General features: G+C 46.3%; 1 protein-coding gene across 1 annotated transcript in view; it reads left to right on the top strand.

The window, feature by feature from the left end:
• Positions 1-503: 503 nt before the first annotated feature.
• C5H3orf52 (chromosome 5 C3orf52 homolog) overlaps positions 504-25431 on the top strand; it is a 26521-nt gene continuing 1593 nt past the window's right edge. The window contains exons 1-6 of the mRNA XM_029938711.1: positions 504-753; positions 798-1087; positions 1187-1348; positions 7993-8122; positions 17251-17378; positions 23583-23653. Of these exons, the coding sequence (XP_029794571.1) occupies positions 504-753; positions 798-1087; positions 1187-1348; positions 7993-8122; positions 17251-17378; positions 23583-23653 (1031 nt within the window). The remainder of the gene's footprint in view (positions 754-797; positions 1088-1186; positions 1349-7992; positions 8123-17250; positions 17379-23582; positions 23654-25431) is intronic.

Raw genomic sequence — 25431 nt, 5'->3', positions numbered from 1 at the left:
CGATGGCTTTCTCCTATCGCTAGTCCTTGGGTGCCCTAGCACCCCTTCTTGCTTCTCTTAACCCTTGATCCTTTGTTCCAAAAGCATCTTTGAGAAATCCCAGCTGAGAATGCAGGCTGAGTGCTGCAGAATGTGCCAGTGAGAGCCGAGGAAGCAGAAGTCTGCGCAGGCCAGCTGCTGAGCGGCTGCAGTCAGCGGGACCCCCTCCCGCAGGTAGAGGGAGTCCAGACTGGCAACTAGAGACGCAATATTCAGGAACTGTCTGAGCAGTAGGCAGGCTTTTGAACACAAGTCGACCTCTTCTGAAGTGAAGCTTCTTTACATGCATCCTGTCCACACCTCAAACTGGTCTTAATTCGTGTGCTGGGGGCAAGCCCGCTCTGAACAGAGAAGCTTGAGATGATCAACACACACGGTACTGAGCAAACAAAATCCCAGGCTCCCCGAACGAGAAGTTCCGCGCGGGCGCGCATCGCTATCCCAGTAGCTTGTTGATTCGATGAATGAACCTGGCTAGGCCAAGAACGCTGGGGGCAAGCCCCGGCAGCAGACAGCTCCTGGAGGTGGAATGCGACCTTTCCTCCGTGGCATGGCGCTGCCAGGCCCATCCGGGCCGCGGCTACCCCTCAACCGGTCCCTCCGCTCAGCTGCTGCTTTGGATCTGCGTGGACAGGAAAGGCAGAGCCCGCAGGTCCCTGAACAAACCAGAAAAACAGCCCGGCTCTCTGCTCGGCTCCCGTGCCCACGGCAGCCGTGGCTCCACCCCTGAGGGCGCCGGGGGCGCCTCCCCTTCGCAGGTGCCGCCCCGCCCCGCCCGCCGCCCGAGGTCTGCCCCGCCGGGCAGGCGGGGGGCGGAGTGTGCGCCCGCTGGGAGGCCGCTTTGGACTCTGCACCCTTACGTGCATGCGCCCTATTTCTCGCGGGTTGCTCAGCCCTGCCCTGCCTGCTCATGGAAGGCGCCGGATCTCCCTTGACCCGGGAAGAGCTGGAGCTCTCGGTGCTCGGGGCGCAGCCGGACGAGCAGAAGCCTCTCTACGGAACCATCCAGGTCATCCCTCTGTCGGTCGAGGAGCCTCGCGAAGCCCAGGTAAGGCCGGCTGGGCTCCGGGGGAGGTGTCGGAGCGCCCCCGGAGCCCGACCGCGGTCCCGGACCCCGGCTGGCACGCTCACTGTGGCCCGTTTCCAGCCAGCTCTCCCCGCATCGCAGACGCCGAGCGCTGGTGGTGCGCGCAGGGCTCTTCTGAACCGAGCCGACGCGGGCGTGCGCACCAGCCGAAGCCAGCCGGAGTTCCCGCCACCCCTCTGGGCTCTCCTACCGCCGTGGAACTTGAGAATTCCTACCCTGGAGGTGTGTGGCTCCTCTCTTCGGAGAGACAATCCCCAAGGACAGAGGTGGTTTAAAAAAACTATTGTAACTTTAAATTCTGTGTTTTTTTGTTTTATTTTGTTTTGTTTTGTTTTTGTGTTTTCCAAGTGAGAACTGGAGTGATCGATGGGAGCTTCTCCCTTCCTTGGAAATCTCTGCCTTACCTTTACTGCCTTGCCATTTCCACCCACCCTCCACCTTCCTCCTGCTACCCTCCTCCACTGCTAGTCATCCCCTATCCCGGCTCACATCCCTCACACTTTTTCTTTTCCTGGTCTTTGATTTCTCCGGAAGAGAAGGGAGAAGGGAGTGAGCTTGCCCTGCTCAGTAGATGGGAAGTAATTTCAAAGTTCTTGTCCCAAGAACTAGACGAATGGCTCATTTGCTTGGGCCTCCTTTCAGTCTCTAAAGGGACCTCTTTTCCGCTCCAGCCCTAGCAGTGAACATTATTCATTCTCATCAAATGCTTGTAAACTAGCAGAGACTTTGAATTCACAGGCCTCTACCCTCTGATTAACCCCTAAGACTGCTTGAGGTTTACAGGATGCTTGGAACTCCCCTTATGCATGGCTCCAGCGCGATCGTTTTTAGATCTCACTTCTCCACTCCCACGCCCTTGACTACTCAGCTATTGATTTCAGGGATAAGCAAGGAAGTCAAAAGGTGAAAGCATAGCTTTTGCATGGGTTCCTGGAAACACTGTAGTCTGCTTTTAGACGTACCTATGGATACCCTGGAGAGTGATTGGGATTTTATGAATGAAAGATGAACCCCGCAGAAGAATGAAGGGGGAAGGAAGATGGTCTGACATGTGTGCAAGTGGCTATGGGCCCTCGGCCTCAGTCCTCCAAGGCAGGGTCTAGGAATGGATTTGGGAATACTTGCTTCATGTTAGATAGACCCAGGACTCCTTGTGACTCCTGCGACCAGATCCAGAGATTGGAGTTTTGGGGACAACTTCACCACTAAAAGGTGTGCTCTGTGGCAAGGTGCAAAGGTCTGCGTTCACAGGTAATGTGGTTAACTGGGCTTCTCCGGGAGGCCTGGGAATATCTTGCTGAAAACAGAGGAGTAGAAGCCACACGCAAGTGAGGCGTCTGTATTCTGTAATTGCTCTTCCCTGTGCTAATTAACTTCCTCGTCAGCCAGGTGTATACCCAGAGCCTAGACTTCCTTGTGCCTTAGCTTTGTAGGTCACCACATAGGAAAAGCTATGGTGAGTGACAGGGTGGTGTCAAGGTGAAGGGTTACCTGAACACTTGGAGGGCATGCAAATATTTGAACAGGAAACATTAAAAAAGAGAAAATCCTCATCTAGTGTGTTAATCATTCTCTTTGGTTCTGTAGAGTAAGCTGAAGTGTATTTTATTTGATTACAAGTTTATTTATTTTGAGAGAGAGAGAGAGAGAGAGAGAGAGAGAGAGAGAGCACCTGGGGGAGGGGCAGAGAGAGAGAGGGAGAGAGGGAATCCCAAGCAGGCTCTGTGCTGTCAGCACAGAGACAAAGTGGGGCTCGAACTCACCGGTGAGAGGGTGACTTGAGCCAAAATAGAGAGTCGGACGCTTAACCAACTGAGCCACCCAGGCTCTCCCTGAAGTGTATTTTAAATTGAAAAGTCAACTACTGTACAATCCTGTAAAGTGCCGGCACCCACAAGCACAAGATTCCTGCGTCTGAGAATTTTGTGTGTAGGTCTCCTTCGACTCTGTGCTGAGATTTCCAGTTTTGAAACATAGCTTAAGCTCATGCATTTTTGGTAACCATATGCTCTGTAGCTGTCGTGTGCCAAATACATCTCATACATAAATGTTTCTAATTACCCCAAGAAACTTCAGAGGAAAGTGTCAGTATTCTGATTTGACAGATGAAGAAACTGGAAACCGGAGGCTCAGAGAAGTTACTAAAATTCTCAGTGGTGGCTCTGCGATCTGTACTCGGAATTTTTAGGTCTCAAACCAAATGCTGTTTTTATGGATTTATCTTATTGATAATTAGAGAGAGAGAACATCTGTATAATTTATACTCATGTATAATTGCCTAAATTATGTATTACTAATTTCTGTGAGTTCAGGGACGTAAGTGAAATATGAATGCCTGCATAGTCCATCTGGAATGAGGAGGGGGTTGCAGGTGGATGGGTGAAGAGGAGGGAACAGTTTTGGGACCGTTGGGAAGGAGACGTCCCATATCATGGGTATCTTCCTAGTTGGAAGGTCTGATCTGGGACGGTATACAGAGGCGGTGGAAGGAACTTCTTTCCCTTTCTTGATCTGGGCTTGGAGCTTGAAGGAAAGGAATGTAAGTCTCTGAGTTTACTTTGCCTGTTGTGACTGTACACATGGCAGTATAGTTGGGTCAGAAAGGAAAAGGAAGTTATGGGTAATAGAGACTGGTTTTCTTTTATAACTCATCACATGGGCTCTGACCTCGGTTCCCAACTAGAAGTCCCAGAGACATTTTAAAAGATGGCAGCATCATTAGAATAATAATGCAGCAAATTGATAGTTTGAAGTAGGCAAGACTCCTATGGATGGGCTAGCTAAAAATTAGCCCCATTGCTATACCTTGTTCAGAAGTTAGGACAAGAATCAGCTAGATTTTTTTATGTGTGAAGAGGTAAATTAAATCCCACAGTTAGATTACAAAGTACAGATTTTCCTACACGCTAAGAAAAATTTTCCAGATATGTACAATATCTGCTCCTAATTGAGCCAAAGAGAAGAAAAGCTTTTTTTTTTAATTTACTTATTTTTTTAATTTACATCCAGAGTAACTAGCATATAGTGCAACAATGATTTCAGGAGTAGATTCCTTAATGCCCTTACCCACTGAGCCCATTCCCCCTCCCAAAACCCCTCCATCGACCCTCTGTTTGTTCTCTTATGTTTTGTCTCCCCCTCCTCCGCCATTTTTATATTATTTTTGCTTCCCTTCCCTATGTTCATCTATTTTGTATCTTAAAGTTCTCATATGAGGGAAGCAATATGATCTTTGTCTTTCCTTGACTGACTGATTTCACTTAGCACAATACCCTCCAGTTCCATCCACGTAGTTGCCCGGAAAAGCTTGCTGTAACCAAGAGGGCCTGCACTCACGTATTTGGATGTGAATATCTGGGGGAGTGTTCAGAGGAAAGCTACAAAACATCTTGAGCCATATAACACAAATCGCAGAATGTAAGATGCAGTTGGCAAACATCTTTGGAAAGCACCCTGCAGAAATAGCTGCCCATGGCTTCTCCTCCCAACCTAGAATTTGGGCGTGAGAGAGAGAATGAAGATGCCAGTGAAGGAGACAGTGTGTCTTTGTGATCTGGTTTTCAGGGGAATCTCAGCGCTGGGAGCACTCACCAGCTGTTTCAGAGGCTCTTCACCCTCAGGGTACAGCCAAATCTCCAGGGGGACTGCTTTTTTTTTTTTAATTTTTTTAATGTTTATTATTTATTTTTGAGAGACAGAGAGTGTGTGAGCAGGAGAGGGTCAGAGAGAGAGGGAGACACAGCATCCAAAGCAGGCTCCAGGCTCTGAGCCTAATGTCAGCACAGAGCCCGACATGGGGCTCAAACCCAGGAACTGTGAGATCATGACCTGAGCCAAAGCCGGACGCTTAACAGACTGAGCCACCCAGGCGCCCCTCCAGGGGGACTTCTAAAGAATACACAGTTCTTGGTTGATTCTAATGTGCAAAGAGCGGAGAAGCACTGTCGTTTATCTTAGGGTTGGGAGTAGCTGACCGACTACTTTACAATGACTTAAAGTCTAGAAGATTAATTTTGAAAGGGTAGAGTCTCCCCCCTAGGACTGGCAGGCCCTGCCGGCAGGATGGTGAACCTGCTGAAGGTTGGCAGCTCTGGGCTGGGCAAGAGGAGGCATTTTGTACACGTGAGGGCTGTATGATTCAGAGCTGACTTTTCCTTGAAAGTCAGAGTAGCGGTCCCTTCATGCCATGAGGATCCTAGTTTATTATCTATAAGGGAAAGCATTAGTGAAGACAGCAAGAGGCCAGAGAGGTGCAGTGACCCTCATTCTGTGGTTTGTTTGAGACTTCAGCCCTTTTCATTTTGTACTAATCCTATGGTCCTGGCTGCTTCTTGTATAAGGACTGAAAATGGCCGGGGCATGTGGGTGGCTCAGTTGGTTAAGCATCTGACTCTTGGTTTCGGCTCAGGTCACGATCTCTTATTTCATGGGTTCGATCCCCATGGCAGCCTTCGTGCTGGCGGTGCAGGGCCTGCGTGGGATTCTTTCTCCCTCTCTCTCCGCCCCTCCCCCACTCTCTCTTTCTCTTCCTCTCAAAGTAAATCAATAAACTTAAAAAATTAAAGGACTGAACATGGCATGGGGTCCTTTTGTTTTCAGGGGCTCTGTCAATAGGAAGATATGATCCTGTGCCCTGAGAAGTCAAAGATCCCTTGTATGGGACTTCTTTTTACGTGACTTTTTGAGCCCTTGGCTTTGGTGGCTTCAGAGCAGTTTGCAGTTGCTGAGTTGAGAGATGGCACTGTCCTTGATCTCCAGAAACACTCTTACCTTGAGCATTTTCTTCTGTTCAGATGTTGCTCCTTCACACCTGACCGGGGAAAGCCCATGTAAAGTGCAGTCAGGGGCTTCAAAATGTGAGCTGTACTCTAGAATTTCTCTAAGTACCTTCTTCAAGCTTCTGGAACCCTCTACAACGAAGAAACACGTGTGTGTTATGTGCCTCATACCTGAATGAGGCACACGTGTTGGATGTGAGCACAGGGAAGTTTAAGAACCACTCCTCCTTCTATCTATCTGGTTTCAGTTTACTTTGGATGATAAGCTGGTATCTGTTTATATTCAAACACGGAACCAGACAAAGCAGGGGTAGATGAGCTGTGTGGCAGCTATGTTCTGGGGGAATCGCTCTATGGGTGACATGGCAGGGAGACCTCCACCATGTCAGATGGTGACATCTGACTTGGTTCCTGAAGAGGTGACAAGACTTCAGGACAGAAATCTCCACCCTGATAGACAGAGCAACTGATTCACGCTGGGAAGCTCAAAATTACAGACAGGGGCCTGCCCCGACCTCCTTGACCATCCGGTCCCCTGTGTCCAGGTAGGGCTCGGGGTGTGTCGTTTATTTATTTATTTATTTATTTATATTATTATTATTTTGAAAAATTTGTAAACGTTTATTCATTTTTGAGAGACAGAGCACGAGCAATGGAGGGGCAGAGGGAGAGGGAGACACAGAATCCAAAGCAGGTTCCAGGCTCCGAGCTGTCAGCACAGAGCCCGATGTGGGGCTCGCACCCACAAATGTTGAGCTCATGACGTGAGCCGAAGTCAGACGCTTAACCTACTGAGCCACCCAGGCTCCCCTCAATGTGCATGGTTTAAATTCCTCCTCAGCTGATTCTGATGTGCTGCCAGGCTTGGGGGTCTCTCACTGAAAAAGTCTGAACTGTAGTCCTAAAGTGAGCACTTCCCTTTTACTGCTGGCCACCAGCACCATCACAATTGTCTGTTCAGGAGGAGGGTTCCAGACATACCTCCTGGTGCTTTGTGGGACGAGAACATGGAGTAATGATGACTGTCATTTGTTGAATTCCTAATATTTGTTTAGCGCAATCTCTAGTTTCTACAACAGCCCTGGACGCTACGCTTGTCATTTTCACTGTCGAGGGTGGTGGGGCTGGTGGGCTTCAGGAGCTTGCTAAATGAGGCGGTCACTCTGTTTGTAAGTGTGGGAAGGGAATCCCGATACAGGCACACACTTTTTCCCCATCACAGTCCTTGGTCTCTGTGTGGGAACTACCTAATGGTTCGGTGGGAAGCAGGAGAAGGGACCTTGTAGGGACACATGGTGGCACTGAGTGGAGGCACCCATGTCCGAAGCTGGGCAAAAGGTGCCAGCTTTTCAGGGACACACAGCCGGGATCTGCTCTGGCTACCGTCTGTACTTGCATCTGGGAGATGGGCCAGGGCCTCCTGGGCGGGGCTGTTAGAATGCAATGAACTGGTGCTGGTGATCAGTAAACCATGGCGGTGGCTGCCTCACTACCCCCAGGACAGCGTTTTCCCTGGTGTCTCTCACACCCCTCCTTTGATTTCTCGTCCCAGGCCCTAATTCTGTGGTATGGGTCATAGCCATAGCCTCTTAGCTTGTGCACACTTCATTTCTCTCTTGTTCTTCAACTCTACTCTTGTGCTCCAGAAACTTCCACAGGTCCCCAGCACACACCACGGGAAGTCCAAACTTCTCTGACAGCATTCAGAACCCTCTCAGGGATGCTCCAGCCCTTCACTCCCTCTAATCTTAGCTGTTATTACTTCCACATTCCTGTTAGACGAGGCCCTTGGCCAGGTCTGTCATGAATTCCGCCCCCCAGAATGCTTGCTGTCTCCGGGCTGCCGATGCCATTCTCTGTCCATCCTCCCGAATCCTGCCTGACCTCCCCACTCAGGGCTGCCAGGTGTTTTCTCCTTCACTTCTGTGTGAGGTTCCATTCTGCTTCTTCGTGAACCTGTCTCTGGAGTGTAGTCCCCTAGAGGGCAAGATCCCTCTTCCTTCATTTCTGTATGACTAGCCCTTTATAAGCATTCAGAAATGCATGTTGAGACCAGTGACTGCCTGACAGTGTCCCTCTGCTTTCCAGGCTGACAAGGAGAACCTGTGGAGCTCCTGTAATAAGACATTGATTGGAAAGTGCAAACTGTGGATGGTCATTGCCTCTGTTTTCCTAGGTCTCATTGTAGTGATCATCATAAGCTTATGTCTTATTGGAGGTAAGAGGACTTAACTAGGACTAAGCTGATGCATTTTAAGAACTCCTTTAATGTTTATGACTGACGCTTGTTTATGATATGCAAGATGTGCTGATTGCTATTTCATTATTGTTTGAATTTAACGCTGGTTTGGGATTGTTGTATGAGTTGTAGCTACACATGGTTCTTTGCTTGTTTGCTTTATTACATTTCTTTTTTTGGTTTGCTTTATAAACTCTGAAAGAAGGGTGGAGACCAATGTTTTACTTTAAATTCTGCCCACTGGATCGTGAAGATTTCTCAAATGTTAACTTAAGTACTAATTTATATTTCATTGTATCTCTACATCTGTTTGTTTGATTTTTTTTCTTATCATTTGTTTGGTAAAATACTTCTTATACTTCATATGATATACCTAGTACATTATTATAATGATAAATAATGAATAGCCCATTTGAAAGCATCTAAAAACTTCAATAGAACCATGAATCTATACGCTGTCATTAATTTATCTTGTAAATAACTGTTTAGTATATTTGTGTTTACAAAACAAAAACATGGTGCTAACTATATGCTTTACATATTTTATTTATTATTTATTATGAATATGAAAACAATACATATCCAGTTACCCATGAAGCCCATCTATATTAATATTTCAATATACTTTCTTCTATCTTTTCTTACTTGCATGTTAAAAATAATTTGAGATCAAATGTTTTTTTAATAGTCTTGTGGCTTACCTTTAGAATTTTTAATGCTATATTGAGACCATTTGGCTATTTTATTAGAAATTATTTGTGAGGGGTGCCTGAGTGGCTCAGTCAGTTGAGCATCCGACTTCAGCTTGGGTCATGATCTCATGGTTGGTGAGTTCGAACCACACCTCAGGCTCTCTGCTGTCAGCACAGAGCCCACTTTGGATCTTCTGTCCTCCTGTCTCTCTGCTCCTCCCCTACTCATGCACTCTATCTCTCCCAAAACTAAATAAACATTTAAAAAAAAGAAATTATTTGTGAACACTTTTTTTAATGCTTTTTTTTAATTTTTGAGAGACAGAGAGAGATAGTGCGAGCAGGGGAGGATCAGAGAGAGAGGGAGATATAGAATCTGAAGCAGGTTCCAGGCTCTGAGCTAGCTGTCAGCACGGAGCCCGATGTGGGGCTTGAACCCACACACCGTGAGATCATGACCTGAACCAAAGCCCAACGCTTAACTGATTGAGCCACCCAGGCACCCCATGAACTTCTTTTGAAAGACTGTGTGATGTAGTCTTCCACACCATTTTAAAGCATTTTTAAATAGTTGCTAATTTTTTATGATTATTGATATTACGGTTTTTGTGATGCATAAATATAGGACCCTCCAGTGGGCAATCATTTCAGTTTTAAAATAGGAAAGAAGAAAATTGTTTTTCTTTGTAAGTGGGGATGAATGCAAGGGCCAGGAAGTTGGGATACTTTTTCTGGAGTTGGGATACTCTTGATGGTCTCCACAAAGATTTGGGTTGAGTTGGTGAGAGCAAGACTGAGGAGTCCCTGAGTCTCTCCAGAAGGGGTCCTGGGATTTTCCTCAGGAACTCCACTTGCCCTTCACCTTGTGTTCCTCCTCCCAACCTCCTCCTCTCCTGTCTCAAGGGTTTAAAGTCCCTGAAGGAATAGGAAAGTTGGAAGATCTACGCCAACCTCCAGCACGTGAGTTTTTCAGGCAAGCACCATGTTTGCTTAGTTACTTAAGGTATAGTTGAGTGCAATGGATGATCCTTGGAGGCCACGGGCTGGTTTTGAGGTAGGGAGAAGTCGATAAGAGGTGCAAAACCGCCTCCATCATGCTGAGGACAGCAGTTTTGGGTTGGGCCTTCATATCCCTTCTTCCCATCAGCCCCCACGCATGGATGTTGAAACTCAAGTTGAGCCGTGAGGCCTTGTCCCATCACGATTAGGTGGCGCTGTCCTGAATGTTGGCCCATTTGTCTCTTGGCATCTGGGGCCTCTAACAAAGGATGATACAGCAGATCCAGTTGGTTGAATATTCAGGATTCTAAAGCACAAGACCCAAGAGCTGTCTTCCATTCTCAAAGCTCATCCGACCTCTTCACAAACAGCGATCTGCAGAGGAAGGGATTCCATGTCCCTCCAGTTTCTCGGGGGATGTGAGAGGTGTTAGGATAATAGTCAGGGAAGAGCTGTATGCCGTGTGGAGTGCAAACTTCATTTTCAATGTGGTTGTAAAATCGTATTTTAAAATGTTAATGCTGTAGAGAGATTTGCAAACTTTCACATTTTTTAAATCAGAGCAATACTTTTACTTTACTTGGCACCTCAGCCCTCGGGGGTTTGGGTCTTTGGGGAGAGTCATGGTAGGTGGTGGTAGGCGTTTGCAGTAGGTCACAGGGGCAGGGACAGGGCTCCCCTCCATGACAGTGCCAGCTTCCACAGAGTGATCTCTGAAGGTACTTCTGAGATGAAAGTATATAATAATTGGTAATTACCTATTTGCCGTGCTCCAGCAAAGGAATCAAATTCCTAGAACTTCTGAGCTCTGTGTGGAAAACACTGCTGTCTGGAAAAGCACAGTGTTAGGAGACTCACAGGCAGCACATATGACCATCCGGCTTCATTATGAAATGAGGTCCCTCAGGAGCACCTGGGTGGCTCAGTTGACTGAGCGTCAGACTCTTGGTTTCAGCTCAGATCATGATCTAATGGTTCTCGAGACTGAGCTCTGTGCTGACAGCACTGAGCCTGCTTGGGATTCCCTCTGCCTCTTTCTCTGCCCCTACCTCTGCTCTCTCTCTCTCTGTCTCTCTCAAAATAAATAAATAAACATTAAAAATTTTTTTGAAAAAAAAGTGAGGTTCCTTCTGAGCTGCTTTGCCATTTTTTTCCTGCCTCCTTCTTCCCTTCCTCCAGCTCCTTGGTGGCCTATCTCGGGCTCTGTGGAACCCAGATGGAAGCTCAGAGACAGTGTTAGTAAGTATGGAGCTGGAGCAGACACAGGAGTGGACACGAAGCAGGTCCCACAATGGAAGGGGTAACTAGCTGAGGAGGGCACAGTGGGGTTCCCAAGGAGAGGTGTCCACTGCGGAGGGATATCTTGTCACTAACATTGTTAAGAATGACCATCAACTATGGTCTGTTTTATTATTGTTAATTTCCTACAGACTGTGCACCCCTTACTGCCTGCACGGAGGGTGGGCTGTCCAGCCACTTTGCCCTTGGTATGCCATGGAACTGATGGCAAATTCAGGATCATGGCTCTGCTTACAGCACTGAGCCAGGGCTGCTGACACACTGGGCAGGAGGGGCTAGCATTCTGCTAGGCTTACGGGAGACAATGAGATCTTTTTAAAGTGGCCAAGTTTGGGAGCAGAATGCAGGGAATTCTGTTGAGTCTGGAGGCTTGGTTTTGTTTCAGCTCTTGAGGGGAGAGATAATGATGGATTCTCCTCTTCTCTCTAAAGAATTATAAGTTCCTTGATATAAATGGTAAAGGTAGGGGAAAGCCTGAGTAGGAAGACTGTGATACCAAGATACTAGCTGAACCTGACCTGAACGAATTATGTATTTTCTCTATGCTTTAATGTCTTCATTTCAAAATGAAAACATTTGGGGCATCTGGGTGGCTCAGTCAGGTAGGCTCCAACTTCAGCTCATGTCATGATCTCACGATTCATGAGTTCAAGCCCCACATTAGGCTTTGTGCTATAAGCTCAAAGCCTGGAGCCTGCTTAAAATTCTGTGTCTCCCTCTCTCTCTTTGCCCCTTCTCCCACTGGCACTCGCATCCTCTCTCTCTCCCTCTCCCTCTTTCTCTCTCTCTCTCAAAAATAAACAAACATTAAAATTTTTTTAAATTAAAACGTTAGTATTTAACTCATAGGGTTAATTTGAGAATTACATGAGGATTACATCTACCAGGGCATAGCTGAGTATCTCTACGTGATGTTTAGTACAGTAGCTATTCTTCCTGTTTTCCAGTCTTGATATCTTGAAACTGTTTTCAATCTCCTCTTCTTTCCTGTATCTAAGTCATAGTCAAAGATGTAAGCAGAGACCAGAAGTGGCATGTGTTGAATGCATGTTTTGTCTTTGAGTTGGGTCTGAGCCACATTTTAGGTCACAATGTGTCGGCAGACAGGTTGTACAGGGCAGTGCTCCCTGGTAGAGGGTGACTCATGGGAAAATCCTAGGCAGACAGCACTAGCAAGTTATAAACTAGCAAGACCTTTGGGGGCAGGAACCTAGTAGCAAATATGTAAGCCAAGGTCCTTGAAGTTTCTTTGTGTTTTCACCTTTTTCTCTTTCTGTCAAACCTCATGTTTCTTCACCTTCCCAAAACCGACCTCTTCCCTATGCTCTCCGTCAGATCCTCTCCAGCTTCTCCTAACCCATGGACCTCTAGATAGATCCTTGTCTGGCTAGGCATCTTCAGGGTTTTCTCAACTTGGGCCTCTTCAAATGTGTGGCCAGTGTCTGTCTTTCAAAATTTTCTTCCCTCAGAATCTTGCTACTTCTTTTTAGGATTTTTTTTCTCTTTCTTTTTTTTCACTGGTGGACTTCTAGAAACAGAGGTCTGCATTTGGATCTTGCCTCCTGATTACTCCCCAACCCATTGGTTCCAAGTTGTTCTTCCCAAGGTTACCAGTAATTGCTTGATCATGCAGCCCAGTGGCCTTTCCCCCATCCCTACCCTGTTTGGAGCCTTCAGCTCTGTTGAGTGTGTTGTGCTCGTGTGGACCTGCAGAACTCCTGGGCCTCACGTCTCCTGCTGTTTCTGCCTCTGGCCTCCACGTGTGGTACTTGAAGCTTGTCTTCAACCTTCTGACTTTGCACATTCTGCATCCTTTCCCTTGAGGAACTCATTCACTCCCAAGGCAGCAGCCACCCCTCTTGGAGATGCCTCCTAGATCTGCATACACACACTTTTCCTGAATTTGAGTCATACTCTTGGCTGGAGATCTCAACCTGATCGTCTCCATCATTATATGAAACTACTATTCGTTTGTATCCCCTGCCCCTGTTGGCTCACTCTATAGTTTCATGGTGACACATGAGGCCCTGTTTATTCCTCCTCTGCCACCATCCATTTGTACAACTTCAGGCAAGTTCTTCAGCCTGCTTAGCCTCAGTTTCCACATTTGTAAAATAAGAATGATTTCTGAATCTGTGTCTATAAATGATCCTACTGCTTACTAACGCCACCTGACCTGAACAAATTATGCATTTCTCTAAGCTTCAATGTCTTCATTTTAAGATGAAAACATTAGGGGCATCTAGGTGACTGAGTCCTTTAAGTGTCTGACTCTTGATTTCAGCTCAGATCATGGTCTCATGGTTCATGGGATTGAGCCCCATATCAGACTCTGAGCTGACTGCATGGACTCTGCTCTGGATTCTCCCTGTCCCTTTTCCATTTGAATGCATGCTTTGTCTCTCTCTCTCAAAATTAATAAAAACTTTCAAAAAATAAATAAAATGAAAACATTAATATTTAACTCATAGGGTTGGTTTGAGAATCACATGAGAATTACATCTGCAAGCACGCAGCCAAGTGTCTGTACATGATGGTTAGGTTAGTACAGTAGCTATTCTTCCTGTCGTCTGGGTTTGATATCTTGGACTGTTTTTGATCTCTTCTTCTCTCCTGTATCCAGGGGGTCGTCAAATCTCCAATCTTATCCAGTCATTCCTTGGTAGTCCCTGGTAGCAACCTTTACCAGTGACTGTCCACTTCCTGTGGGCTACTGTGCTGGAGGTTTTGTATGTGTTGGTTCCCATCTTTTCCATTTCCCACAATGGAGCTGTTGATATTTCTTTTCAGAGATTTAAGTGACTAACTCAGTTCACATGGCTAATAAATAGTAGCCAACACCAAGGTTCACACTAAGTCTGGCTGCTATTAAAGCCAGCTCTGTCTCCACATCTCAGGCTTTCTCCTTCCCTCCCTCCTTCCTTCTGATTTCCACTGCCCTTCAGTCAAAATCAGCCTCGCCCAATCTTGTGTCTGCCTGTCTCATCCCTCCTAGTTCCCTTTCTTCCCATCCATTACCAGATTTTCCTCCACTTCCTTCCTGGGAGACATTTAACAGCCTCCATCTTCTCCTGAAGACATCTGGCATTTAAGGCCTCCCCCTGACACCTCATTTCTTATTTTCCAGTCAAAGAGCTGTTTTGTGTATCTCCAACATACTTTGTATGTTTTGTGATTTATTTATTTTTAATTTTAAAAGTGTTTTATTTTTTTATTTTTATTTTTTAAAATTTATTTTTATTTTTCTTTTTTGAGAGAGAGAGAGCACAAGTGGGGGAGGGCCAAAGAGAAGGAGAGAAAGAATCCCAAGGAGGCTCCGCTCCAGGAGCACAGAGCCTGACATGAGGCTCAGACCCACAAACAGTGAGATCATGACCTGAGCCGAGATCGAGTTGGCGCCTAACTGACTGAGCCACCCAGGTGCCCCTTTTTAAAATTTTTTAAAGTTTATTTATTTATTTTGAGGGAACAGAGATAGTGTGATTAGGGGAGAGAGAGAGAGAGAGAGAGAGAGAGAGAGAGAGAGAAAGAGAGAATCCCAAGCAGGTTCTACACCATCAGTGCACAGCCCAGTGTGGGACTTGAACTCATGAGACTGTGAGATCATGACCTGAACTGAAACCGAGAGTCAGACGCTTAACCGACTGAGCCACCCAAGCGACCCCGTTTTGTGATATTTTTTTTTTAAATAACAAAAATTTTCTCTTTGTCCAGATAAAGTCTCATTAGTGACATAAAAAGTCTCCTGATTGGATGAGTCATAGTCAGTATTATTTTAACAAACACAACTATTTTAGCCGGGAGTTGGTACAGAATCCTTATCTGGGTGATATAAGTGTAGGTCAATGTCATTGGAGCTACTATAGGAGACCTCTTTTGCTGTCTCTTCTCAGAGTCTTTGAATTCAGCAGTTGTGTGAATCCTGAATTCATTTTCTGGCTTTCCTTGGTTCATTCCGGGCAGCGATACCGGTATGGAAATGTAATGCGGTAGTTTTGGAGCATTGTTATGCTGGAAGGTGAAAATACTAAAAATTTGATGTAAGGAAATGGTGAGCCAATTTTGAACCTCATGTAGCCATTAGAATAATCTTTGGAAGGAATTCCAGACACCAGGGGAAACAGCTTTTGTTATGTTAACAACAGCAGCAACTGAATCAAGACAAATAAGCAATAGTCTTCTCAGGGAGCCTTAAAATATATAATATAAAATATGAGGGGAGACCCCTGGGTGGCTCAGTCGGTTGAGCTTCTGACTTCGGCTCAGGTCATGATCTCACTACTCGGGTTTGAGCCCTGAGTCAGGCTCTGTGCTGACAGCTGAGAGCCTGGACCTTCCTTCAGATTCTGTGTCTCCCTCTCTCTGCCCCTCCTCCTCTGACACTCTTTCTCTCTTTGTCGTCAAAAATAAACATTAAATTTTTAAAAAATAAAAAAAGGGGGAAGACTTGGTAAGGGATTATTAGTAGTTTTTTTCTTGTTTTGCTACAATTTCCTGTACTTGGCAAGTTTGCAGCTATGCAGACATAACTTCATTGTCAGACAAAATAATGTAATGACTTTCAACAAACAAGGGTGCAGAGATCATTCCCTGTGTTTGGGGCCCTCAAGATTACACCTAGACCCAATGATTTGCCAGAGAACTCATGGGACTCAGCATGTAATCATAGAGACGATTATAGTTTATGATGACAAAATGATATAAAACAAAATCCAGAGGAAATAAGGCACAAACTTTAAGACACACTTAACGTGCTTCAGCAATGAGTTGCAACAAGGCGTGTGAAGTGTTGTCTCATTAGGAGCTCAGTGCCAGGGTTTTTATTGGGGTTGTTCCCATAGGCAGCCTTTGCCTGGTACAAAGTAAAGTTCCAGAGGCCGAGAAGGAATGGAGGCATTCAGTATAAGCCGTGTTGCTTGTACCAACAGTTGGAGGCATAGTGAGCCCCTTTCTGGAAGGAAATGTGGGAACCCTCCCAAGTCCAGGTTCCCAGAGGCCAGCGAGGGGCCAGCCTCAAGCAGGCCTTTCTCAGCCGGTCATCTCAGGCCATGGAATCTCTTTTCTGCACGTTCCCTCGTTCCTCATGCCTCAAGTTTCCTGAACTGCATCAGGGGATAAATATCAGGATTCTTACTTTTCACCTGCCCTTCATCCGTCATCCACTGATGGCGTTTTCAAAGTCTTGTAATAGAGGCTGCTTACGTTATGTCTGAACTTTGGGATCTGAGAGGAAAGTCTAAGGCAACGCAGACACCTGCCTCTACCGCCCACGCCTTTCTCAGGGCCGGAGAGGTGCTTCCCTTTGTGGGCCAAGCGAGGAGGCCCGCACAGGGCCCGGGGAGCAGAGTCAGTACCATGAGTGCCAGCTTCTAGCTCCTGGCTCCTGACTTTGTGTGTTTTTCCTTTGGCTCTAACTGCTTAAAAATCAATTAGCTCATCGCCATTAGAGTGCAGGCAGCCACACAGAACTCATTTCACCAGGAACACAAGGCCCTGGGGCTCTGAGTCAGTTTGGTTTCCCTTCTGCAAACAGAATGTGTCAACATTTGTCTCATGTGGGACAGGCTGCAGAGTCGTGGCTTCATGCCCACCATTCATCGTCCTGGGTGATGTCAAGACCTGGCTCATTTCTAGTTTCCACTCCGTTCTGGTCCATGATGTCCCTCAGTGTGGTCTTGGATAGCCCAGAATGGAGGTGATTCACTGAAGTTCCCTGCTCCCCCCGATCTCTGTCCCCCATCGCCCCACCGTTCATCCCGCAGATTCCCTACGGCACCTGCCTGGACCCCCGTGTATATAGCTAAGGCTGCAGGTTCTGTTTAACAAAGAGATTCATGTTCTTCCCACTCCCCTCTGCCGGCTTTTCCCTGTTTGTATTCGATGGAATCTGGGACCTCTTCTGGTATAAACCGCACAGACAAAATTGTTGTCATAATGGAGGCAAGCGCCCTCCGTTTGGTATTTTGATATTACCAAGAAGACAAAGCCTTCCTGCTTGTGCTTACTGTGTCTAGGTTCTATTCTTGACAATGCTCCTTGCCTTTTGTAGCAGCCCGTGGAACGATGTATTATGTGAAGCATGTGTTTACTTTTACTTTTTAATCCCCTCCTCTCTAGCAACTTACATCGATGAAGATGAAAACGAAATACTTGAATTATCATCAAATAAAACATTCTTGGTCATGCTAAAGGTTCCAGAGGACTGTGTTACTGAAGGAGAGTTGCCTGAGCAGCTCAGGAATAGGGTAATTACGTCTTAATCATTGTTTATGGAGTTCTTTACATGAGAATGTGGGTTCTTGGAGAAGAGCTGGTATAGGGCTATCAAGTAAGTACCTCCGGGCTTGGATTCTTTGTCTGGATTTTGGCAGAAACTGATACTTAGAAATGCATTGTCTGTAGTGTGAAGCCTTAGAGAAGAGCCCTGACCTCCAGCTACATGCGTCCTGGAGGGCAGTGTTCAGTTCCTCACTCCAGTCTTACATTGGATTCAACCTGTCATGTCACTGAGGATCTGTGATGTGCTAGACAGCATGTCAAGTGTCAGGGCCCTAAGGTCTGTGCCCTCAGTAGGGGCTCCCAGTCCAAGAAGAGGAAGCAATTAAATAGTTCCATCGTGGAGATGCATGTAAAATATTATAAAGCCACAAAGGAGGGGCATCTAAACTACCTGAGGTGAGGATGGAGGCTTGGAGGGCTTCTTAGAGGAGGTGATACTCAGGATGAGTCTTGAAATCTAAGGCAGGAGTGCTTTGGATAAAAGAGCAGAGCTAAAAGAGCAGCCGTGTGCTGCTGCTGCTGGGTACCATGTGGTGGGGACTTGCAGACGGAAGACATGGTTCTTCTATTATTTGGCAAGGCTGAAGTGAAAAGTTTTCGTTTGTTGACATGGTCAGCCTTTCATTTGAGCCCTTCAGTGTGGTGGAGAAACTCTGGAGGCTGAGAGCTTAGTTAGACTAAGGTATTGCAGTGGTCCAAGTGACAGATGCAGGCCCTTGCCCGGGGCACTGGCAGGGGGAATAAGGAAGATCCAAGTGAGTTTTTTTTTTAAGTTTTTAATGTTTATTTATTTTAGAGACAGAGAGAGACAGATCATGAGTGGGGGAGGGGCAGAGAGAGGGAGACACAATCACAAACAGGCTCCAAGCTATCAGCACAGAGCCCGACTCAGGGCTCGAACCCACAAACCATGAGATCATGATCTGAGCCTAAGTCAGACGCTTATTTGACTGAGCCACTCAGGTGCCCCTCTAGTGAGTTTTAAGAGGTCTTCTTACTCAACAGGACTTAATGGCTGGTTAGATGTGGGGATGAGGGAGAGCATGACTCTGGACTCCTAACTGGGTGGCCGAGTGAGTAGATGGTGGCATTGTTTCCTGGAGCAGGAAATGCAGGAGAATGTCCTTCTCGTAATATGAGGGCTGTGCAACCTCACCGTGGGGTTGGTTGGGTTCACAGCCAGACCCGAAAAAGTGTATGATAAAAGAATCTAAGCCAGACCAGCCTGTTGTGCTCTTCTCTGCAGTTGGTAAGTTGAATGGTGTGAGTCACCTCCCTGTGGTTTCCCTTGATTCCTAGGAAAGCTCTCCCAGGCGGAGATTCCTTCTCAGTCACCCCAGAGTTCGTTTCTGGGTCTTCAAGGGCATGATATTTGAGTGCTCCTTGGGTCACGGGAGTTTGTGCTCTGGGATGATTATCGGGGCTTCTCTTCCTTGTTTAAATCTTATCTGAAAGCCCTTTTTTCCTCCTTGTCTTCCACCTGCTTCCAGAGCAAGTTATTGAGTGGATGGCCTCCTGCCTTGTTCCTCTTGATTGTTTTTTCTTATCAAGGGGTTTTGCATTTGCTGAGCAGAAATGACATGATTCAGCATCTACACACGTCACATACAACAGACTGAATTCTTGATGTCAGAGGGAAATGGATGTTAATAATTCACCTTAGAGCCGTATCTCTGGCACAGAGCCAGACATGACCAGATTCTGCAGGCATTTTTAACTCATCACTGTGTAGTGGCAGGGACTGTCATGATTCCTGGGGCAAGGTCATAGGCCTGTTTGAGCTGGTTCCTTCTCAGATCGATGGAAATCACCATACGTTCCCTATGGACCCACCGGTGCATCTGAGATGCATTTAAGGAACTCTGTAAAACATTAAAAACTTTTTTAGTTTAATGTTCAGTTTTGAGAAAGAGAGACAGAACGTGAGCAGGGAAGGACAGAGAGAGAGGGAGACACAGAATCTGAAACAGGCTCTGGGCTCTGAGCTGTCAGCACAGAGCCCAAAGTGGGGCTCGAACTCACAAACCGCAAGATCATCATGAACCAAAGTTGGACGCTTAACCTACTGAGCCACCCAGGGGCCCCATCTCTGTGAAACATTTTTTTTAAAGCTATCTGTTTTATAAGATGATACAAGTTAAGTCATATGAGGTGAATGAGCTTCTAACCAAATATGTTCAGGAATGAAAGTGAGGAACTTAGAGATATTAGTCTTTTTATTTTCCTTTTGAGAGAGAGTGCATGTGCCTTTGTGGGCAGGAGCCAGGGAGGTAGAGAGGGAATCTTAAGCAGGCTCCATGCCCCTGACACCAGGGAGCCCCATGTGGGGTTCATTGAGGGGTTTGATGCTGGGCTCCATCTCACAACTGTGAGATCATGACCTGAGTCAAAATCAAGAGTCAGACCCTTAACTGACTGAGCCATGCAGGCACCCTATGAGGTTATTGTTAGGTCAAGAATTCCCTTCTTTCATCAACCCATGCCAACTTCTGGAGGTTTCCAGATGTGGAAGGTAAATAAATGAGAGGGAACAGTGGAAGACCAAGTCTTCGATTTTGATTTATTGTCTTGCTTCTCTAAACAGTTTTCCTAGCCTCTCCCTTATCCCACTGCCAGAGTTTTCTTCTCTTCCAGGTGGGGCCCTGATTCTGCATAAGGCAGCCTGTTAGCTGCATGTCGTGTTAACCCAGGCCTGTGAGCTCGATGCAGGCGTTAACGGTGGCTTCTCTGGTAACACAGGCAAACTGTCTCCTGGTCCCAAATTAGTGACTCTGCCCAACTCTGATAGCTCACTGGGTGCCTCGCTCTGGGTGCACCTGGCCTCGTAGGGACAGTGTGGGACACCAGATCAAGGGGTGAGAGGTCCCTCTTCTCACTTCTTTAGGCCAAAGTAATGTGGTTAACAGCTTCCAGATAGGTGAACATGACCTAATGACAGCAGGGGACCGTGTCACCAAAAAGAATCAGAATCCTAGAGTGAACACTGAAAGGGATCTGGTATACCATTTCAGCTTTTCACATAAAATTTTAGCTTAAAACTTTTTTCTGAGAGGGGCCCCTGGGTGGCTCAGTCAGTTAAGCATCTGATTGATGGTTTTGGCTCAGGTCATGGTCTCACAGTTGTGAGCTCAAGCCCCTCGTGGGGGTTCTGTGCTGAAGGCAAGGAGCCCTGCTTGGGATGCTGTCTCCCTGTCTCTCTGCCTTTCCCCTCTCTTTCTCAAAAATAAATATTTAAAAATAAATAAAGGGCTCCTGGGTGGCTCAGTGGTTGAGCATCCTGCTTCAGCTCAGGTCATGATTTCACAGTTCATGAGTTTGAGCCCCATGTGCTGAGAGCACAGAGCCCACTTCAAACCCTCTGTCTCCCGTCTCTCTGCCCTCCTCCATTCATGCTGTCTCTCCCTCTCTCTAAAACGAATAAACATTTTTTTTACGAATAAACATTTTTTAGAATAAAAATAAATAATTTTAAGGATTAAAATAGGATTAAATTAATTAATAAGGATTAAAATTAAATAAGTTTAAGGATTAATCTAAGGATTAAAAAGGAAGAGGAGAGAGGGAACAGAGACGGTTGGAAAGACATAATCTCTTCCATCATACATTCGTGTGTGTGTGTGTGTGTGTGTGTGTGTGTGTGTGTGTGTATTTAAGGAGGTGAGTGGAAAAAACCCATCTATAGCAATCTCTTCCTCCTTCTCCTTCCCTTCCTCCTCCTCCCCCTCCTCCTCTGCCCTGCAATTCTGAGCAACCCTGTAGAGCCACTCTCTAACTTCTTGAATGGGCCTGTTGGCAGCATTCTTTTCTCTGAGACTCAAAAACTACAATATGACTTAATCATTTCCCCCCAAGTTCTTATCACTTTAGGCTTCTTTCCTCCTTGGTATTCAGGACAGGCTCCTTCCTGCTTCATCCTACTGGGTAGTGCAGGAACCTGTGAGGAAAAGGGGATTTGGCCTCTGTAACACCCAGGACTGAATTCCGTAGGAGCAGAGTGGCCTTGGGCAGGTTTCAAGACCTTTCCAAAAGCTATTTCCTTTATTAATGAAAGGGGAAGAGGTAGTAAGGCCTCCTGTGTCGGGTTCTTTGTTAAGATCACGACAAAAATGACAAGATTGGAGGCACACACCGTAGATGCACTGATCCCTCCTGCTCCACCTTCAGGAGATTGAATTGTCACCAGATGAAGTCAGTGGGCGTGTATTGTGGAAATATGAGTGCCTGGAGATTCTGTTGGGAGGTGGTGGGAGACAAAATGAGCAGAGTTCCCCTCAGGGCCCTTCCCTTGGGTGGGGGGTGGGGAGGGTTGCTGCTTGCTCCTGGATGAGGTAGTGGCACCCCCAGCCATAATGGGTGCCGCTGGGTCACTGGCCTCAGCACAAGGGCACCGTTGGATGCCATCCGAGCCTGTAGGCCAGCCAGGAGTGGGCCTGGCTAGGCTCTCAGAGGCCTGGCTGGAGGTGTACACCAGCCCCAGGGCTGGGTCCATGGTAGTGTAGCCAGATCCCAGTGCAGTCCTCCTGATTCATTCTAGAACATATTTACTTAAAAAACCAAGGCCTTTAACCTTCACATGTGAAATTTACAAAAGTGCCATGTAAGTGCATTCAGCTTCCTGTTCTCAGGTACTCCTATGCTAGGATTCCTCTCTCTGAAACGGGATGACAAGGTTAATCAGAGGCTAGGAGAAGATATTTGTAATGTAAAACCAGCTGGTGTGTAGAATATAACAGCAAACACTCCAGATCTAGAAGATAAGACACCAATGAGCAACAGACAACCTAAAGAAAGACAGGAAACCAGGAAGCAATTCAAGGGTGAGAAATCCCAGAGTTCCTAAATGCACAGGAAAAGACCCTGCTGGTAATGATGTGTACTGAAACAATGTAAAACCATTTTATACCTCTTAGAGTGGCAATAATTAAAAAGAAATCTGGTAACACTAAGTACCGGCACGGCTGTGGGAACTAAAACACACGTGCTGGGATGGAGAGCGGGGTGGCAACATTTATTTAGGTGGCCTGGAGAAGCACCCACTCTTGGACCCAGTAATTCCATTTCTCTGCCCACACTCAAGGGAAACTTCTACATGTACAAGAAGAGAGGCACAGAAATGGTCAAGGATGATTACTTGGGCAGGATCTGTGATAAGAGCAAATTGCCAACAATGCACGTGACCATCACAGGGAAATGGAAAAGTTGGTGTAATCATTCGGAGTCTCCGCAGGAGCTCGGAGTTAGCTTGAATGACCTCCATCTCTATGTACCATTATGGGGAAATATCAATGTAATTTTGAGTGAAAAAAAGCAAGTCACAGAAGACCATGTAGAATATGGCACCTTTTATTTGAATAAAAACACAAACTAATTATGAATTGTTATGATTACACAAAGACTTATTACCTTTGTGAAAACATGCACAAAAGGACATAGGCTGCCTTCCGGACAATGATTGGAACTGGGGAAAGGCAGGAGGAAAAGTAGTGTGTAGGAGTGGGTTTAGCTTTGTTTTGTTTCTGAAAGTAAAGGGCTGAACTAAGTATGATAAAAGGCATGAAACCTGGGTATTGGGAACACAGCTGTCATTTTTGTGTGTGTGATTGCGGTATTTCATACTTAAAATAAGAACTCTACATCCTTGCAATTATAGACCAGCCCCACTTGGTCCCGTTATCTAGGGGAAAGTGCTATGCCTGTGGCTTCTGTGGCTGTTTCTCCTTACAGTAAAGCTCTACAGAAAGGAGAGAAGCCCTTGTCCAGCGATGTGCCAGGCCCCGGTAGGGGGCGGCGGGTGGCGGGGAGGGTGCCTGTTCTTCCACCTTCCCAGCCCTGCTGTGTTGTCTCCTGCCCAGGGTCCTGGGGTTTGGGTGGACTCTGGCTGCTGACCACTCCCAACAAGAAGGCTACAAGTGTCAGCACAACACGTAAGAAATGTGGAAAATCCCAGCCTGGTCACCTGCGCCTTATAAATGAGGTTCTTTTCAATGAGTGTTTACTTGAGTTTTGGTTGGGGTAGGCCCACACTTCCTGTTTCTTGGTCCAGGGTGTCCGGATAAGTGAACTAGCTAGCGTGGAATCTCTGTCTCTGAGGGTTTTGCTCTGTTAGGTGATACACAATGTGATCCGTCTGTAATGCATCTGGTCGTTTTCCCTGTTCCTGTTTGTTTCAGCTCACAGCTGTGTACAGCTCATCCCCATCTCTGAGTCGTTATTTTACGTCAGTGGAAATCACGGACTTCAGGTGAGAATGTGGCTTTCTCTGGAAAGCCACACCCATCACCATTTGCCTAGGAGGACTTCCTGAGTTTCAAAGCTCAAAAGGAAATGATGCTGGGATATGATGGCTTTGGTTTTGGGAGCGTCTCTGGAAACCCACTAGCTCAACTCCCTGATTTTACAAAGGAGCAAAGGGAAGCCCTGATTAATTGTAGGACTCCACAAGGTCACACGGAAGACAGGAAAAGCCACACCCAGGTAAACCATTCTCAAATAAGCAAGGAGTCAGAGTAGGAATAGATCACAGATACTGATGTGAGGTAAATGGTATAATCCGTATACTAGCTTTTGCTTTTGAGGAGTCCATGCTACTTATGCATGGACTCTATTAAAAATAGAAAGGCATCTCATACAGGGAAAGTTTACCTTCTCCTTCCACCCCACCTACTACCCCTGGATAGTGCATGTTCTAGTCAATTCCATGCACATGGTACATTCTACCCCGTTCTACTGAATGGACTGCCATCAGCAGTTTCGTGTGATTTCTTCTATCCACGTACTTATCATGCATACTTTGTATGTTATACATGTATGGTAAATACATGCACATCTACATTTTTTCCTTATGTATTCTTAATCTTAAATATTTTTCTCTATATCGGTAGAACTTAGATAAAAGATGTATGTGTGTAGAGGAGTCATTTGATTATTTTTTTTGTATCTTTAGGACAAGATTTACATGACAAAGCTTTATCATCCACTATGCTTAAGATATCTCTGGAGGGTGGCCATCACAGCCAGGGTTATCTTAAAAAAAGATAGGATTATATTGAGATTCCTGCTTCTCAAACTATAAATTCCCCAGACCATAATCTTAGTGCAGGAGGGAAGCACGAGTATGGGGAGGAAGCTACTAAGTGTTAGCACAACGGGATAGGACCTAAAGGGACCTGAAGTCTGAAACTGCACACAGTGGCAGGCTGCCTTGGCAATGACTCCATCCCTTCTTCTTTCTGGAGCCCCCACTGTGCAGGTCACCGTATGGTCACATCTTTGACATTTCTCATTTTAATCACAAATTACTGATATTAAAACACCGATAGAAGAGCCCAACATGTTTTCTTGTTGTACTTGCTCCAACTTGCAGTTCAAAAACAGAGCTGAGAAAGGACAGATACTCAGCCTGAAGGGTCTTTCTAAGAATCCAGCCCCATATTTTGGGTCTATGGGAGGTGGTGATGCTTAATGGGTTGGGGTAGACATTGGGGGGAACAACAAAAAAATCAGAAAGTTGAGTCAAACGTGGCTAGAAATCTTAAGACTAAATGTTAGAGAACTTGTTTTTACAATTATTTGAAAGAAAAATCTAAGGGTTTGGCATTTTGGATAGAGGAGCTCTGTACAGGAAGCACTTTTGTTTCATTTTAAGAGGTCCAGGCCGAGTTTTACCAGTGTTGAGTAAGAAGCAAAAGCCATTGTCCCCCAAAAGGTGCTGCCGATAGTGGGCGGGAGACGGCCGGAACCCTGGCAGCCAGGTCTGTGTCTGCACGAGGGACCCTGACCTCAGTTCTGCTCCGGCCCAACAGGAACCTGTGAAAACGGCCAGTGGGTCATTATTTGCCAGGTGCACTCTAACAGTGGAGAGCTGAGGTAAAACCCACATGGCTCTGTGTCTTCCTGAAAGTCCCTCCTTTCCCCTAAAGATCTAGCCTTAATGTAAACTCCCCCAGTGGGTGACCTGCTGTGCTGGGGGTGCTAGCCAGGCTGTGTTAGGCAGGGCAATCCTTTCTTTCAAAAGCTTCT

Source organism: Suricata suricatta, chromosome 5 (assembly GCF_006229205.1).
Source record: "Suricata suricatta isolate VVHF042 chromosome 5, meerkat_22Aug2017_6uvM2_HiC, whole genome shotgun sequence".
NCBI lineage: Eukaryota > Metazoa > Chordata > Mammalia > Carnivora > Herpestidae > Suricata > Suricata suricatta.
Note: the sequence above shows the minus strand (reverse complement) of the source record. Positions and strands in the feature narration are given on the sequence as shown.